The sequence below is a fragment of the Colius striatus genome, chromosome 16 (assembly GCF_028858725.1).
Source record: "Colius striatus isolate bColStr4 chromosome 16, bColStr4.1.hap1, whole genome shotgun sequence".
NCBI classification, from domain to species: domain Eukaryota; kingdom Metazoa; phylum Chordata; class Aves; order Coliiformes; family Coliidae; genus Colius; species Colius striatus.
The window spans coordinates 12879207-12898056 of record NC_084774.1 but is presented as its reverse complement, the minus strand read 5'-3'; the positions used below and the strand labels follow the sequence as shown (position 1 = coordinate 12898056).

Below are 18850 nucleotides of genomic sequence, written 5' to 3'. Positions count from 1 at the left end.
CGGGATGCTGGAAGCACAGCAGAAAGTGAGTAGCTCTTGGCTTCCCTCTGCAAACCACTCTCCTTCCTAAATGTTAATGGTCAGCACCGTCCTCAGACACAGTTCACTACCAACTTCTGGTTGTGTATGAACACAGCTGGTGGTTACAGCTCAAAGAACACTGCAATTCAAAACATGGAGGCAGAGAAAGCAGACACACACAGGTTCTTCTATAGACATAGGGAGACTATGCACACTAGAGTGGAGCCTTCAGGGATTTGAGGCACAAAGACAGATTAATCAAAAAATTTCACTGGGATGGATGGAATTTGGGAAAGAGGAACCAGGTCTTTCTCTTCAAAAATATTTTGTGTCTGCTGAGTTACTGTCAATGCCAACAGGAATCTGTCCTGCCAAGTAAAGCACAGAGTGGGACATCAACATGCACAATCATCAATTTAGGGGTCTCCAGGACTAGGAAGCAGATCCCTGCATAGCTGTCGCCTTCAAAAATACATTCCCCAGCTGATGTGCAGTTCATTCTATTTCTCTGTCCTTTATTACCTCCTTATTGCTCCTCCCTCTCCATCCTCTCTCAACTACAGATCCCTTGCCATCCTTTTTTACATGCAATCACCTTCTCTTCTACTCACTCTTCTGAAAAAAAAAGCTATTTCTCCTTTTCCTTACTGATACGAGGTCCTGTCACACCACAGCAGCACTGGTTCGTACCATACAGAGGCATGGCCTAGGCTGTCAGGGGTTAAATCATGCTCTCTCTGAACTGCTCTTGACTTTGACAGTGTCAGACTTCACCCTCGTATCTTCTCTGGTCTGTAGTCACTTAGAATATTTACAGAATTCCAGGAGCCTCTCTGAAATGTTGTTTTAATATTTCACCATTTATGCACAGAGAATATTTTGGCTTCTCCATCAATACACTTCTGCTCGGTAACTCCCAGTTCAAATGATGATTGTGTTTTGCATCAAATTGACTAAATCGCAGCCCTTCTGTTTCATTGGTATTTTTTGTCTGCTTCCTTCATGAACAATGTCAGAGAGATTGCAAGCTCACTACAATTCTCTTTCCTAAGCAAGAGGAAAGTAACATTTAAGAGCCCAATCAGTACGAGTTTCCTGATGTCTTTTGGGTTTTATAAGTTATATTGTACTCCAGCATTTCACAATTTCTGTTCATTTGACTTTAAGAAAGGAATGTAATGACTGCCAGCATTCTGCATTACTGGCCTTTATTGATAAATATGGAACAGGTAGAAAAAGAAAGAGCGAGCTTGTTGTTATATGTAACAATTCACTGAGCTAACAAGTTATTTGTGCAATGCCACTGCTCTCAAACAGCACACACTGCTCCAGGGCCTGTCTCACCCAGACATTAATTCCCTTCTAATTTGTCCCAAAACAACTTTGGATTGGGGCAGACCAATCCATTTCCCAGATGCAACACATTGGTGACTTCTGTTCTTTCCAGTGCATGAGTCTCGAGCTTCCAGCAAAAAACACTTGCATCTGCCCCTACCTGCACAATGGCATAGAACGTCATTTCCTGCCATTCCTGGTGTCCTCAGCCCGAGGTCACACAGTTCTCTGCACATGACATTGGCTGTTTTTTCCCCAGAGCTATGCAGCATGCTGTATAATGTCTAAAGCAACTACAAATGCTCTCCCTGTTTCTAGAAGTTTGGGTACAGATCAGACAGGCTAGGACAGACAGCAGGAAGAAAGAATAAAGGATTTCTAAGGACTTTTCCGTACAATCTGGCTTGTCAAAAGCACTGTGTCTTATCTACTGATCACATTGATACAATCTGTAATCCTCTCAATCTCCTAAGCAGTTATTAAACAATTACAGATTTAAGTTGTATAAAATTAATCCTCAACACAAAACCTGCTTGAGTGAACTTAAAGTGATACCATGAAAGTACCCCCTCAAACCAAAGGAATGCTATGCTCCTTTGTTCAGACTGCTGTCAGCACGTGTAAGCATTACTACATGTTCTCCAGAGTCACAGTAACTGGCTTCAGAAGTGGTACTTTTCCACAGGCTGAAGTTCTGGACCTTGCTTTATTACTTGATTAAAATCAGGAATTGAAAGATAAGAGGTATTTATCACCTTAGATTTGAGAGGCTTTCATGGCAAGTTTAACGTCAGAAGGAAAACAGAATACTGCTGCCATTGAAACTCTGGGTCCACAACAAAGAAAATGTGGCTCAACAAAAGCAAGGCATTCATGTTTCGTACCAGAATGATGAAGGCAACATCGACCTGAGAGGGCACAGGGTCCTGCAGCCCAGGCTGGGAGGCTCCTGGAGCAACCTCTCCTGCCTGCTCCTGGACAACTTCTGGCTATTCAGAACAGCAACTTGCCAGGGATCTTCCCTTCAACTGAGACCTTTTAAACTGAAGGAAAGGACAGCAGTTGCAATACAGAAGTTAAACATGCACCCCAAAGCTCTATCAGTTTACCAAAAAAGCTGAAGGGAAATTTCTCTTGTTCTAGAGAGTGAACTCATGTTTTTTATGTCTCACCTCTGTTCCTGGTTCACACAGTGCCTCAGCACAGTGCAGGTCTGAGGGCAGGACAGCCAGGGCAGGCACAAAGCCCAGCTCTCAGACCAGGCAGCTCTCCAGCCCTCTGCCCTGGATGAGGCACACAAGTGCTCAGGGGATGCAGCTGCATGTTTAACGCATTGCAGGTTAGTATTTTACTTTAGTAACATGGAAACTAGGCTTAGGGACTTACTTCCAGGAAGCTGAGGATTGCCAGCACAGGGAAACTATTCCCTGGACAGACAAAACTATCTGTCTCTGAGCTCAGCAGCCACATGCCTGGACACCTGCCATGTCATACTTACTGTGCTTACCCCAAGCAACACTCCATATTTCTGTCTGGGACTATCTGACAAGAAACATTCATGGCAACATTATTCAGATCTCCTGGGTTTTTTTTTTCCCTGGAATATCAGGCACTTTGCTTGGGTATGATGCTGTCCTGTTTTGCAGCCCCTTCCTACAGGACTAAATCTGTGTAACTTCATTCATGGCACATAAAGCAAAGCCAGGAGTGAAGCATTCCAGTCCAGTCCTAGTCTACACCATTAGCCACAATCTCTCACTCAAGGGATATAAAACTAAAGGTATCACAGAATCACAGATGGGTCAGGGTTGGAAGAGACCTCTAGAGATCATCCAGCCCAACTCCCTGCTAAAGCAGGTTCCCCTCAATCAGGGGGCACAGGAACGTGTCCAGGCAGGTTAGGAAACCTCCAGAGCAGACTCCAAGTTCACAGCCAGCGTGTCTCCGATCGTCATTTTACCTATTCATCAAATAAAATGCTGCACAAGAGGATACTGATTTTTAATCAGTTCTGAACATGGATGCTCCCAGAAACGGATCTGGAGCACTAACTAAAGTATCAAGGCCAAAATTCAGCAATTACCTGGATATTTATGAAGCAATCCTGGTATCAGCTAAAGAAAACACTCTGAAAGAAGGGAATAAAACCAACTCAAGTTATTTGTAGAGTCTCCAGGTTGTGCATGAGGCTTCATGAGCAAAAAAGGCAGTGGGCCATGTTCTTGGGAGTACTCAGTTCCCACCAGAACCACCTCTTCTGTGGTTAATTGGAAGTTAACTGCCAAGCTCTTTGGAAACATGTCTCTAAACAAAACAATGGAAACTGCTCAAGGCTCAGCACTGAGTCCTTAAGCCCTCAGGAAGTAACTCAGCTTCCTTCTACTGATCAGAGGTAGTATTATTAAAGTATCTAAGGAATGTGGGATACTAGGAAACTTTGAAAGCAGATGGGCGAGCCCATCACTGGCTTCAGGAAACCCCAACCTTCAAAGCCCTGAGGCTTAAAATGTTGGAGGCACTAAGCAAGCACTGGGCAATCATAATTAGTCACTTACATGCACATTGAATTTGCCTGCTCTCTCCCATGGCAGAGAAACCACCCTACTTATAAAATAACCCTTAACTGATCTGCCAGAGGCAATAAACCCAGTCAGGGTGAGAACTGGATTAAAGATCTAGGGATTTCCAGCCCCCTGAAATACCTGTTACACTGTACTGCCCTGGTCTGTTGCCAACTAATAGGAAATTACCCCAGCAAGGCACATTCCAAAGAGAACTCGCAGATAGGCTTGAGCTACAAACCATATTAACTAAATGGCCACTTTGGCTAAGGAACAATGTTATAAATACCTCAGCTACAAATTAAAAGCGTGTTTGAGAGCTGTGCTGTCAAGTTAGCTGTCATCTCAGCCACAGCATCACCAACCAGTACATGAGCTTATTTCATAACAAGAACCTACCAATTCCACCTAGTGATCTGTATTTGAAGCATGGGTCTCTGGGAAAGTTACAGACTGTCCCTTGACATTTGCCAGAGGCAAGTCAGTGCGTGCGTGGGCCCGGACGCGTCTGCGCAGCGCTGGCGGTTGGCCCAGGGCCGCGGGGTCTCCTCTGGGGCTGGAAGCTGAGCATGGCCCGTCGGCCCCGGCGCTGCCCCCACTGCTCGGCCAGGCTCAGCGCACTCTGCCCCTCGCTGTCCGTGCTGCGTGCTTGAGCCCCGAAGCGGAGGAGCAGTTCCAGGCAGTCGCACTGACCCGTGACAGCAGCAGCGTGAAGGGCCGTCCTTCCCTGCGGGGTTTTAGAATGCAAATCAGCACCTGAGAAAGAAAAAAAACACAGGCAGGCCAGTGTGAGGGGGATGCAAGAGGCAGCACAGCACCCGCAGGCCACGAGGCACAAGCCTTTTCTGAAGGCAGATGCAGTTTGAGGCAGTTTGCCTCAGTCACATCTCATCAGTGGAATCAAACAAACACTCCTGCCCTCAGGTCACACACAGCACCAGACACTGCTCCCTCCAGGGCAATGCTACTGACTTTGCCCCACTGAGGCACTGCCTTATTTTTTGCACCAGGAGTTCTCACTTAACTGGAAAAGCACAGTGTCTCTCAATAGGGATGAACTTGAAAGGGGCCAGAATCAAGAACCTGGACTGAAGGGGGCAGCCTCAGACAAGGTGGGATTTCCTCTGCATTCAATGATAAAAAGTGATTAATAAACAGGGCGTGGAGACTCCTTCTCTGGAGGTTTCCAAACCCATCTGGACATGTTCCTGTGCCATCTGATCAAGGGGGACCTGCTTTAGCAGGAGGTGGGACTAGATGATCTCTAGAGGTCCTTTCCAATGTCTATCATTCCGTGATTTGATGATCCTCTCATTCAAGACAACCCAGTGACCTCAGCCAACAAAAATGACTGTGCTTTGTGCAAATGTAGACTTATGGGGAAAATAGGCTTACTCAGCTGCAAAGCAACAAAGCCCAAACATCAGAGCCACAGAGCTGGTGCTTACAACTCTTACTGCATTTCAGTGGCTGATAAAGCACTGCAAAGCACTGACAAAAACTAAGCATTTCTAGAGAATAAGAAAATAGCAATAAATAAATGAGGCTTGAAGAAGGAAGAAAATCCTGCTTCACAATGTGAATTCCTCTAACACTGGAATCATTGCACTTAGTAAGAACAGCATTTTTTATTGTCTCCAAGTCTACATCAGAACTAACGTACTGAACACACTTCTCCACCTCAAATACAAAATATGAGAGGACGTTTTGGATAACATTCTACAACCTGGGTAAGCAGGAAAGTGCTGTCAGGTATGGTCAGAGAAAAATTGTTCTAAAATTATTACCGTGTCTCAGGAGAAACTTGGCAGTTTCAAGATGACCTCTGTGGCAGGCAACAAAGAGTGCCACGAAAGCTCGGTGTGCCACCCATGCCTTCCTCTGCTGTGGGCCCAGGAACGCTGCGTACGGCGCGGTGCCCGCAGCAGCCTCCGTAACTCCCAGCTGGACGAGCTGCAGAGGGAACACAAACCTTTTAGTCTCTTCCAAAAAAGTAGTCTGATTCTTTTTAAGTGTCAACAAAGTCTCGTACTCAGCTAAATAACACCTTCTTGTTTCTTATTCGTCAGTCCCACCTTGATCTTCTGCTACCTAACGATATCTGTTCAGAGCCATCCCTTCAGATAACGTTAATCTGGGGAATCACGGTTTTCTCATCTCATAAGTGGAAGCATGTTATTAAACAGCTGTATACTTCTGTCTTAAAAATAATGGGGTTTTTCATTTTAAAATGAACGGTGGCAACAAGCTTTTTGGGGGGCTCTTGTGCAAATGCACCTTTCATTTCTAAGACCATTTGTCTTTGTGGCACATGCTTCTGTTTCTTGCTCTACACTGAGTAGGAAATAAACTTTAGTGTAAGAAATCAAAATGTGGGGAGAATCCAAACCAAACAATTTGCCCAGCAGTGAAACACAAGCCATTTGTGGCATGAGGCAGAACAGTTGTTTGCCAATGAACCTCAACACTACACAACAGTTAACATGAGGAAGTGAAGAACCCTGTGGTATCCATCTGCAGTAGTTGGGGAAAGAGAGAGGAACAAAATGTGATTAGCCAGGATGGAATTTGGCCAGAGCAACAGAGTTAATGGCTCTTCCTGAAAGGTGCCAATGGATATTTCATGAACACATCTGTTCAGGCCTGAAGGTTTACAGTACAAATCAGTTACAGTACCTTGTGTTTTCTGCTGAGACAACACTTCAGTCTTAAATCAAGAAAGCAGCATGCCCTCTGTCAAAGCACCACAGAAACTATTTGTTCCATAAAAATCAAAGCTTTCTTACTAATCAGACTTGACAGTATCACAAACTCAAGACTGTCTGTAAGCGAGCACCAGACAAAGCGGATGAGACAGTGAATGTCTCCTGATTCTTGATTTGGGTACTCTCACGTGCAGAGTCCCTTTCTTACCCTGGAGTCAGCATGGCCTGAGGAAGACAGATTGTGAAACAGAGAGTTTCTGCCTCTGATTCTCATAGTAACAGACAAGTCACTCAGCCTCACCAGAATACCCAGGAACAGATAGTCCCAAGTCTTCTAATGATGTTTTAAGATAACCAAGAAAAATGCCTTGTTTACATACTATTACCTCTCCCAGCTATACAAAAAATCCACTGGGATGGTATCTGTTGTTGACAATACATCAGGACAATTGCAAGCAGCTGAATAAAAAATGCAAACATTTTGTGTGTGTCAGGATAAGCAGAGACAAGAAAAGTAATCTGAAAGTGCACTTACAGCAGTGCTGTAAGAAGTTATAAAATGGAGAAAAGACCTTGCAAGCACATATGCTGCTTACTAGGAACAGCAAAAAGAAGCCTTATTTCTAAATTGAACAGAAGACATTCAGGATTGACTCCTAGGTTTTGGATTAGCAACTTCCTCAAAATTATCATTTTCATTGTAGACTATTGCCAGAACTGACCTACTCAATGTCATACAGCTCTTCCCTTAAAGGTTCCCCTGCTGTTTGCTCTATCAAATCTTGCTTTAAGAGCACCAAGACCTTCAGCAATAGGCTTTTAGCTTCTCCCCACACAGCACCCCCATCCATCCTCTGAAGTCACGGAATGAACCTCTGCAGTGTCTCCTCTTGCAGCAGCTGCCACGAGACGCCCCCAACCATCTTGTTGCCAGATGCGCATCGTAATCGTTCCACCAGGGACGACATCATTGTCCTCAAATGTCGACTCATCTGGCAGATCTACTGTAGGGAGTTACAAAAACAAGTCAACATACCCTCAGAGAAGATGATGACTGCAGGAAGCGTGTCCATACACACATGGTGTCTTTATGCTAAGAAGAAAAAAACAAGCTTGTTTGATCTGAGAAAGCCACTCATAGGAAGAGTTGTTTTTTTAAAAAATAGCAGGTTTAAACACATTTCAAGGCCTCTCTGCTTGTTATCTCCAAAGCCAAGAACACCACACATTCAGATGATGTAACGGAGGACAAAAAAAACACTGTTCCACACAATTCTGACTATGGAGAGGGTCAGCTAGAGCCTTGCTAGAGCTGATCCAGGCTGAGGTGCGAGGCACTGGCGGTTGACAAGGCAAAGCAGGAATTTAGGTCAGCATTTGCACTCTAAGTGATAGAGCCTAGTGAGTAGATCATTATCTTTAAGGGGTAGGAAGCAGAAGTTAAGCTTTAAGTCATGAGCTGAACTCCAAATGCAGTACAGCAAGAGGAAGAAAGCAGAACCTCGACCACTCAGGACCTAAATGCAGTCATAACTAGCAGGGAAAGGGATACTTGTAGTAATATCCTTTCTTACCTGCATCCAGGTACTGAAGCCGCTGGAAATGAACAGGGATGCCAGTCAGTAATTCTAAGTGGGACTTAAGCCTCTTCATTGTCAAGTCATTTTGGCATTGAGGTAGTGAAAAGGTCTCATTAGTTTCAGCTAGAAGGAGTTGGACACTGAAGGTTTGCGAGAGCCTAGAAGGCACAGTGATGGGCATGGAAGACATAGCTATTTCCTCACCAGGCAAAGCATGAGATTTGCCTCAAAGACCTTGGAACCTTTATAATGAGAAGAATCTAAATCTGTTAGCAATTCCTTCCTCCCTGAAACACTCCCCTTGATTCAAACCCAAGTATAGGTCCCTCTCCACACCACAAGCACACATACAGTATCCTGACAGCACAAACTGACATCACAATACAATGCGTGTGCATGTGCATGTGTGTGATTTAAGGGCCCATACAAGCTTATGAGAGAACACCATGGGAAGTGTGGGTTACAGGATTTTTGTTCCTGCCCATCATCTCATTTCCTTTAGGATGACCTAAATATACTTGAAAGACAAGTACTACAGATACTAAGTAGTAACTGGCGTAAATACCCAAAAGTTTCCTATATTTTGTGTTCCTACTTTCTTTGTTAAAGACTAGATTTCAGCCTACATGTCATATGGCTGTTTATGTTCCCCATTTACTACATAGTCTTGTGCCCTAACCCAAAGCACATGGGTAGGCTTTACCAGGGGTGCAGGGACTGTACATTCTCCACACTTTTGCATCAGCTGAATTCCTGCAGAGAAATGGAGGGGAAGTCAGATGTTCTTCTGCAGCACTTGGCAGAAGTTCTAGGGCATGGGATGGAGCAGTCAGTGAGTGTGTGAAATGGCCAAAAGGATGACTGCAGCAGTAGAAGACACAGAGGACTCCTGAAATTAGAGGCAAAACTAACCAGGAGTTCATTAGTGTAGACTATCAAAGAGCAACACCAAACTGAGAAAAACAATGTCCTTCCAGGCTAAAGACTGGAGAAGGATGGATTTGAATGCCAGCCTCACCCAGCACACACAAGTTCTCTTAATTTTAAATACATCTTATTAGTGTTCTGGTTCTGACAGAACAATTTTAGTTTTTAAGTACTCTTAGAATGCTCACTTCAAAGGAAAAGTGCAGATAGAGTCACTTCCAATCTCAGAATATTTAATACATTTTCTGCTACACAGCATGATGAACTCCACACTCATTCCTGGTCTGATGGATATCAGGGAGATGTTTCATTAATCAAAGAATAAACCAACATTGCACCTATGACAAAAGCCAGCTACCACAAGTTGGTTTATAAAACAGTCATAGGATTTATTGAGATAAATACAAAGTTACATAGATTCTCTGACGGAGTGACACTTCCAGAGTGTCTCCAGGTAACTGGGTTCTAAACACCACTGTACAGACACCACTGCCCCTCAAGCAGCATCCTCACTGGTGCCACATGCATATCCTGCAGGAGGTACCAGCGAGGCAGAACTCTAAGCAACACAACTGACATGCTCTGGACTCCAGTGCTTGATCATTTCCTATAGCACACAAGCAACAGAGCACCCACTAACCTTATTTTCACATTCCTTAGGTAGAAATGGTTAAAAGTGATGTTCATACTGCTGTTGTGGATCAGCTACCTAACTTTGCTCCACCTGGCTTCTAAAGCACATCTTTTTGCATAATTGTAACAACCCAGAGAACTGTATGTGAGCACACCACGTTCCTCACCATTGCATACATTTGTCTAGTACAAGACAAGGTGCGGTCTTTAATCATGCTGAAAACATTTCTACTTTAAAACTAAGCCAAAAAAAGACAAACCTTGTAGAGGGTAAATCTGTTTATCAGACCTTCACACTGTCTACAAAAAACCCACCCCAAAACTATGATGTCCCCCATTAGTGCATGCAACTGCAGAGTTTTAAACAAAAGTTCTCAAATGCTCTCCTGAAATCAGATCATTTAAAACTGACATGATTTCTGGAGCCAGAGAGGTACCAAAACATTCTTAAAAACTAAGAACTTTGATTAGCCATTTAGTGAACTTTTCTAGCTGGTGGCTGTTTACACACACTCTAACTGAAAACTCTCTATGAACAAGAATCAAACATGCTAACACAGACAAAGCTTGTGTTTTCCAGTGGATTATTGCAAGTCAAGGTAACTATCTAAGATTATCTGACAAAGAGAAACCTGGGTTGGGTTAACATTTGAAGTATTTAATTTATATACAGTACATTTCAAACATACTTACATATACACACACTTAAAAAAATTTGTTCAGTGCTGAGAAATTTAACGAGCTGATAATAACAAAAGAAGAAGTAAAACCTTGTCAGAAAGGTCTTAGAAAATTGACCTGTTAGAAAATACCAGTATAATGCCAGCATTAGAAAAAGATATTAGAATTAGAAAAAATTAACTCGAGGGAGTCTTTTTATTAAGAAATTGCAATAATAAAAAAATCTGTACTGAAGAAGCATTTGTTTTAAATTATTTAAAAAAACTGTAAAAAATTAAATGTAGAAGGCTGCAGAATTTACAGTTGCTATGTTTGCTGTAATAGCAGTGGTATATTTCTGCCTGCAACTTCCAAAAAGCATTTAGTGATCTGAAAAGAAAGCAATTTGTTACAAATACTGTACACATTATAATACAAGACTCGCTGAACAAACTTATACAAAAGTGAGCCCTCCAAAAAGACAGAACCCAGATGAGGAACCTACCTGCTGGGTTGCAGCCAAGCCAGAACAAAAAACAAAAAAGTGTTTTCTGTAAAAGTCTTCACCCGTGTGAATTTTAAACTAGAGTAACAGTGAAATAAGGGGAGATATTTACACACATCCATGATAAGTATTGTCTTCACAGAGGAAAAAGTAACTTACTATATGAAGCCATTTCTTCAGTACTTAAGCATTAGTTTTTTAGCAGGACAAAGTTTCAATCCACAATCTAAAAAAGAAACTTTTTTTTTTCAGGTCCCAAATGTGTAGATTTGTGGGGCCTGCAGACACAGGATCCACCAAAAAGTATCATCAGCTTTATCATTTTTTAAACTGGTCAGAAGCTATCCAGTTTCTTTTTTAGCAGAACTTTGTTCTATCTGTATATTCTTTATTTCTTCCAAAACTCTGTTTACATACACAGAACACATCCTACTTAAGCTTAAGGATCTCAGTAAGCTTCAGCTGCTGTTGCCCCAGACTTTACCATACGATCAAGAGAAGCCATTGTAGAGCAAATCATGTCACCATCTTTCTCCTCAACATTTGCCATTTGGGTTTTTTCCAGACTTTAGAGGTCCTTTATTTCTTAGGAACAAACTAAAAAGCTGTTTGGGATTTGAACACCGGACCAGTTAAAAGGTGTTTTTTAAACAAGGTGTGTATGTGAAATAAAAACTCTAGTCTATAACACTCTAATACCCTTCTACAGATAGAACACACATTGCAGGAACTGAAGCCCTAAAAGTCAATTTGCTTGGGCAGAACAGGTAACTTCCAATTTGGGAAATTTACAGTCTACCTACCATTATGAGATCCAACAGTAATATAAACAAACCTCTTAACACCTGTAAGGGTATAGCTCAGGAATAACAAATTAATAGTAAAGTCACAATATATGAAGAGTCTTGAGCTCTCTGTGGTTTAAGAAATATCACATTATATTAATTAAAAATGAACCATGGCTTAATTCAATCAGAGTAACTACAAAATGAAATTGAGCTTTTTTTCCCCACTGATACAGAATGAAATTCTTCATAGCTTTTTGTTAAAACTCAAAACTATTCACATATATACACTTTTTTCAATTAAAATGCAATACATGAAACAATACAAAAACTACAAGTTTGGAAATAATATCTTCATGTAGGTTTCCTATAATCAGGTTAAGATTTAGAAACCATTTCAAGCTTACAGTAGACTGCTACTACTGGAAACATTTTGTTTAAAAATGAAATATGAAACACTAAGTGTGGTGTAAGACTTTACATAAAATATTTGACTGCAGGTGAAGTCACAGTTATCACCCACATTTACCGTGAAAAAAACAGAAATAATTACTCCTGCATGTTGGACGGGAACACACAGATGCAGATGAAATGTGGTCGTGAAATGAAAAGCGTAACATTTCTCAATAGACCCTTACCAGCTCAAGCAGGTAACAAAAACCTTATTTGTCCATGTTATTCATATTAACCAGACACATAAGGTGAAGAACCATTTTAATGTTCAGTCTACAGAACAACACATCAGTCTTGTTTTTCAGTGGTTGTCTTGTCCATATTACCCTGTTTTAGTTTTATGGTGGCAAAGAAGGACACGTCTTGATCTCTGTCAGACTGCAGGGCTTGAATGGTCTCTTCTGCAGCTTCTAGATGAGGATTGCCAACGCTTTTAAAATAAGCTAGAATAAAGGAGGTAGAAAAGAAGACAATTTTAATCAAAGCAAAAGAAGAAACCCTAAGGGCATAGCAGTGCAGAAATACAGAGGATACCAGTAACATCTGTGGAAGCTCATCCAATTTATAACCTCCTTTGAAAAACTACAGGAGGCTGAAGAAGCTGATAGAAATATGCTGCCTTCTACTCATTAGGTACTTCAGTATTTCTAAGAGAAATTATTTTTGCTGAGCTATAAATAGAAATGTATGAGCAAGTGAAAGCAAGCTCAGAAAGCTGCTGCTGTGCAATGCATTACATAACATTATCCATACTTTACTCTGACAAAATAGGAGGGGAAATTTCTGTGCATCTTCCTTTGAATAATCAGAGATCAGCTGATTTTTTTTTTTGCTTTTAAGGAATAACACAGGAAATTGTAGCAGCACATAAAATCACATTCTTTCCTGGTACAACTGTTAGCTTCAGAGTAGCATGACAAAGCAAACCATTTCAGGGCTGAAGGACTCCAAAGAGGACTCCTTCCTTAACGTAAAGGTTTGGAACATAAACAGCCCCTTAGATGAATTTGTTGAGAGACGTTTGCCACACAGTCAGCGATCCCAGACACGCACAGACACCCACGCACAGCCCCCGCAGCTCCCCCCGCGCCCGCGGCGCTGCGCGCTCAGCCCGGCGGGCACTGCCCCCTAGCGGGGGAAACGCGGCGCTGCTCAGAGCGCCTACGCCACAGCCAGTACCGGCCCTCCCCAAACCTGCGCCCTCCCATCGCCGCGGAAACGCAGCGTGTCACTGCTTTCAGTCTAAACAGAATCGAACAGCCCTTCAGCGAGGCAGTTTCCACAGGCCCGCCCGGGGAGGGGGCCAGCGGGCAGCCGCACCTTTCTCTAGCAAGGTCTGACGCAGAGCCTTGGCCAGCAGAACCCTCACGTTTGGCACAGGATCTGAAGCAAGGCTTAAAAGACTGGGGAGTAAGTGTTCAACAAATTGGTCCACAGGCATACATTCTTCTTCTACCACAGCCTGTAGGATAAACACAGAACAGGAGACAGCAAAAGTTATATTACAAATACATGGTTGGCCATTCCTTTCCATCTTGTCCCCAGCTTGGCCTATTAAAAAGCAGTTTAACTCTGAGCACATACAGCCATATGCCAGTAACATAAGTACAACCTTTGGCATACTGAGATGAAAATATCTTTTACCATTCCAAAGATGACTCATCAAAAGCAGGTAACTCTTTCAATTATATTTTCAGAAATGCTTCTCTCTTGCCTGTCACCACCCTTTTGCCCTTCAACATTTAACCCTTGCTCCTGACTGCTACCAAGTTTTTGTCAACCCACAGAATCACAGAACCCAAAAATAACAAAAAAGAAGTGCTTAAATTTCAGTTTTGCCCATGTTAAAATAAACCCCAGACTGGCTCCAAATTCAATGTACACACAGAAACACAGAGAGATCACTCCAACCTGACAAATGAAGGCAAAAGCTTGTCTTCCAACCCACTTGGAGCAGTGACGAAACCGCACTACAAGTTCATTAATGAAATTTAATCCCAGTGCATTTGCATTGTTTGCATAGAACTTCTGTAATATTGCTACAACCTGTGAAGAAAAGGAAGAGGGAGAAGGAGGGGAAGAAAGAGACGAGACTTAAGTTGTAGCCCTTAAAAAGTTAAAAAAAACATCATTTTGACTCCTCCAAAGGGACACCAAAAAGTATATTCAGTGTAGTCAGCTATGCTTGCAGGACTTAGTAATTGTGTTTATTTTGAAGAAAGCATAAAGTTTAAAAAGCTCTTTGTTCAGGTAAATAAAAAAACATTAATAATTAAAATAATGCCCCTTTCCATATCATAAAAAATGAAAAAATCTTCCTGTTCATTCAGGGTGTCTATGGCATGATGGTGTTATCATGAAGCTCACAAATCTCATAATCTTTGAGGAAATATCATTAATTATTTATTTTTAAAACAATTGGGGAAAGGTCTCCCAGATGTTCTAGATCCTGGTTTTCATGCAGCTGAAAATACATTTACCATTCACATAGAACCAACAGAGTAAGATTTTAGTATCTGTGGAAGTTTGACATCTCAAAATATTTGATACAATTTTCATTTTGGTTTTTTTATATATTGTTCACCATGTTTATCAAAACATCACTATATTCATCCTACTTGTCTGAAAGAAACAAAGTGATTTCAGGTATCCCTCAAGGATTGCTTTTCTCCTCTCCTGCTAGAAAGTGAACTAAACCCCCTACCAGTTTGAAGGAGATCCACCGAACTTCTGAAACTTTATCCGAGCAAAGAGTTAGTGCAATATGGCGTAAGTAGTCATAGACATCGTTGGGATTGTAGAGTTCCAGTATCAGGATCAGCTGCCTGGAAGACAAAGTGATTAAGTCTAGCAAGTACATCACTAGCATGCCCCAATTACATCATCTGTTTAACGCAGGGAAGGATTGATCATTTGGAGCCTCAAAAATACCATGGTTATTACAAAGCACCTGATCAGTTTGTTCTTCTCTGTACTTTATCAAGGTGCACACACATATCAGAGGTACATGCTTTAATTCATCAAAAAGCCCATGAGAAACTTCCATTCAACCTAGATGTACCTATTAACATTATCCCAACTAAGAACAGAAGCTACAAACAGAAGTACAAATTTCTCTGCAGCTTCAGACCAACATCCTCAACATTCTTGCAAAGTAAAAATGAAAAATTTACTTCAGTGTAGAAATCTACATTTCAGAAAACAGTTTCTCTCTCAAAACTGTGCAGAACTCCCTCTAGCAACAGCATTGCCAGACTGTTCTCAGCAGCTGTGCACAAACCAGCCCCACTGTGACAGCTCTCCACTAGGTGTCAGGGAACTGCTGTACAAGACTCCTGAGCAAGATTCAGCTGCTTGTCCCAAACTACACAGGGAGAGTAAATCCTCTATAGCACAAAGCATGCAGATAAAACATGAAAGTCAGGTTTTAGCGCCAAACTATGCCTACAAACATTCTTTGGGTGCTTCAAACATCAACAGTGCTCACAGAAAGAGACTTGTGGGGTATTACTCTGTATTACACACCCAGTCAGATGGAAACATCAGATGAATAAACTAAATTCTTTAGAACTGTTTTTTCTCTCATACACATTAGTAAAATGACTTTGTACATTTTGCATGTACATTTCATTGGCTTTTACAAGGCAGTCTAGAAATAAATAAAATCTGAAACATCAAATAGTATCTATCAGATTTTTGTATCTCATGAGCTGCAAGCAAACTAGATCTCCATATAAATATCAGTACAGACAGATAATTTTCAGTTAAGCTTCATTACAATACAACTTCCAAACACTCCCTCCTGCCCCTAAACCAACAATAAATAACCCTAACTCAATAGCAAGTGGCTTCTAAATTCAGTTCCTTAATAAAGAATGGCTGTAATCTTTTAGATCCTAATGAAGGTGTGCTAACTTTTAAATGTAATTACCTATTTCTAAGTTAATAATATAGATCAAAAATCAGAAGTTAACAAGATTACATACTCTGCCAGCTCGTAACGAAACCTCCAGTTCCTACTGTTATCAGTCACCACAAATTCTTGGAGTTGGTAAAGATATTCTCGCCTTTTGTCTGCATGAAGTAACTACAGGAAAAAAACATTATCGGTATAAAACTGGTAAAATGCAATACCTGCAGTTCTCTGGTGTATCACACTATTCTATTCCCACCTATGCGAAAGCAAGTGATGTTCATAAGATGCTTACTAAAAATTACACACAATCTGCCGAGTGCCTGGACACACAAGACTGACATCCAAAAAAGTACATTAAGTCATCACTTTGGCAAGGATGCCCGTCTCTGGGCATAAGACTCAGCAACCAAAAACTAAAGATTTGTGTTTATTATGCAGCAGCTCACCAAGATCTTCTCTCCCAATCCCAAACATATATAGCTAATAGCCCAATTTCCCTGCTGGACTACACAAAATACTGATTCCTTTACAACAGTGAAGAGCATTTACAGCCACACTTACAAAAGGTTTTTTGTTTTGATATTCTTGTGGGATATGAGATAGAAGTGATAGAACCTTGAGACACGTAAAATAGCAGCATTACACAAAACTAAATATGTAATTAGATACTGATACTTGCACATCTCATTAAAACCTCTCTTAATGAACAAAATTTTCTTCAGGAATTAAGTAACACTTTTCTACCTTCAGAAAGTCATACAGGTGTTTAAGGACACCAATGCGCACTTCATCCAGATCTTTCAAGAATCCATTAAAAATTGGCACCAGATCAGCAGCTGTTAGCTGATCCCCCAGAATAACTGCTAGCTCATGGATGGAGAAAGCCAGTGTCCGACGGACCTTCCACTGCAGACAGTTTAAGAAGAGAAGTGGATTAGGCACCAGAACTAAAAAAAGCTTTTGAACTACACATGGATTGAGAGGTAAGACACAGAAGTCACACAGTAGCAGAGTGTTAATCTTATTTATGTCTAGATTTAAAGCTTGTTTTTTATTTTAGTGCACAATTAATCCCTTCTACAAAAACACATGAGGTTACATCTTCAGTGCAACAAACTGAAGAAAAAAGCTACTCAAAATTCTGATATATCATTAAACCCATTTTTTTTACCTGTACATCCGAGGCCAGCGTCTCGTACGTGTCCTTCAGGCAGTGCCAGTTCTGCCTGCCCAGTGTTAAGGCCACCCCAGGAAGGCTGTATGCACAGTGTTTGGCTATTTCAGTATCAACAGTCTGGGCTCGAGCTGGGTCAGTCATTGACAAGTACTGGTCTAATAAAGGTTGAGGTATGATATCCTATAGATAGAGACAGTGTATCAGCAATACACACTTATTCTAAAGTCAGAAAGAAAATAAGCCTGTTGTGCTACAGTATTTTCTTGCTACTGACCATCTCACAGCTTAACATAAACAGTGGCAACACCTGCCTTTTGCGAGTTAGCATTACAGAGTTTGACCCCTGTAGTTATTTGCCCTCTCATTAGGACAGAGCAGTCAGTAATGAACGGTAATCATTAGTTAATCACATGTTGCATCAAACCAAACTGAAAATTTCTTCTTGGCTCAAGATGAACAGTAAGTCCAGTGACACCACAGTAAGGTCAGTGTCTACCTTGGTTGCACAGATTGTCTCTAAGGCACCAAAAAGGCAAAGTAACTTTTCTAGCTTTCTGATTCAAGACAGGATTCTCCTCAAATGCCCAGAGCATTTCTTCACATTCTGCAACTGACCATTGCAAAAGCCACCATGGTATTAAGGATAGGATGAGCTGTATCCAGCATTCCACTAAACCAGTTGGATGCTACTTTAATCACCTGTAATTTTGATTTGTCATCTTCAAGTGGTGGATTATTTTCTTGCTCTTTCTTTAAAAATACCCCAGTTCCTCCATGTTGTTCCTCTGAATCCTGTAAAGAGACACACTGACTAGTAAAACAAATTAGACTTCGTGCTGTTTGGAGTATTTCAAAGCATCACTCTACAGAACACTGCAATTCAGATACAGCATAGCCATTTACAGACAAAGGCTTGCACAGGCAAAGCCTTTTTCTGTGTATGTATACAACAGAGCTGTACACCAAGACAAACACTATTATGATCATTGCAGCAACAAGGGGAAGAGCAGTTTAGATTTACATCCTAAAAAAAGTAATCTAATATAACACAATAAAACCAACAGTAATACAGATTTTGGATGGTTACTTTTTTTCATCTTGGTATGAATTCAAACTATATTCCACAAGACAGCTTATTTGTTGCTTCAAGTCAGTTCTGCCATAATAAAAGCTCTCCTCATTTTAGAACACGATGCTGGAAATGTCCAAGCCTACCATATTAGGAAGCTTACACCTCTCTCCAAATTATCAACAAAAAACTTCAAAAGGATTAAATCTATTAAAAGACTAAAAAGAAGTTCAGACATTCACACAGTATTTTGCATTTTTGTTTACACTGGTTTTATATGCAATTTTCATTCACAGGCAAGGAGAGCTTTTCTTTGTACTTCTCAAGTAGCTCCAGCAACATAAGATATTGTTCAAACTTTTTACTCCTATCTGTACATTATAATAAATAGTAACCAGGAACTGTGTATGTGTCATCAACCTCATTCAGCCTCCTGTCTGGTGATAAAAGGCTAATATTTAGATTCATTACAGGAAGTGTGAGACTGTACTTAGTACATCTCATCTGAAGAAAACCTGCAAGA

General features: G+C 41.2%; 2 protein-coding genes across 4 annotated transcripts in view; both read right to left on the bottom strand.

Moving 5' to 3' along the window:
• Positions 1 to 4179: 4179 nt before the first annotated feature.
• Positions 4180 to 8397, bottom strand: ANKRD60 (ankyrin repeat domain 60). The gene is made up of 4 exons (XM_062009308.1): positions 8197 to 8397; positions 7496 to 7626; positions 5705 to 5870; positions 4180 to 4673 (listed from the first exon to the last, which is right to left on the bottom strand). The coding sequence occupies exons 1-4, from the start codon at positions 8390 to 8392 to the stop codon at positions 4399 to 4401; spliced, it is 768 nt and encodes a 255-aa protein (XP_061865292.1). The 5' UTR covers positions 8393 to 8397; the 3' UTR covers positions 4180 to 4398.
• A 1096-nt stretch (positions 8398 to 9493) lies between these two features.
• Positions 9494 to 18850, bottom strand: part of LOC104561962 (serine/threonine-protein phosphatase 4 regulatory subunit 1) — a 23599-nt gene continuing 14242 nt past the window's right edge. For all 3 annotated transcript variants that reach the window (XM_062009305.1, XM_062009306.1, XM_062009307.1), the window contains 8 exons: positions 17958 to 18050; positions 17253 to 17438; positions 16826 to 16987; positions 16152 to 16252; positions 14870 to 14990; positions 14077 to 14211; positions 13486 to 13627; positions 9494 to 12608 (listed from right to left, as the gene is read on the bottom strand). In XM_062009305.1, coding sequence (XP_061865289.1) covers positions 12454 to 12608; positions 13486 to 13627; positions 14077 to 14211; positions 14870 to 14990; positions 16152 to 16252; positions 16826 to 16987; positions 17253 to 17438; positions 17958 to 18050 — 1095 coding nt within the window. In that variant the 3' untranslated portion in view covers positions 9494 to 12453. The remainder of the gene's footprint in view (positions 12609 to 13485; positions 13628 to 14076; positions 14212 to 14869; positions 14991 to 16151; positions 16253 to 16825; positions 16988 to 17252; positions 17439 to 17957; positions 18051 to 18850) is intronic.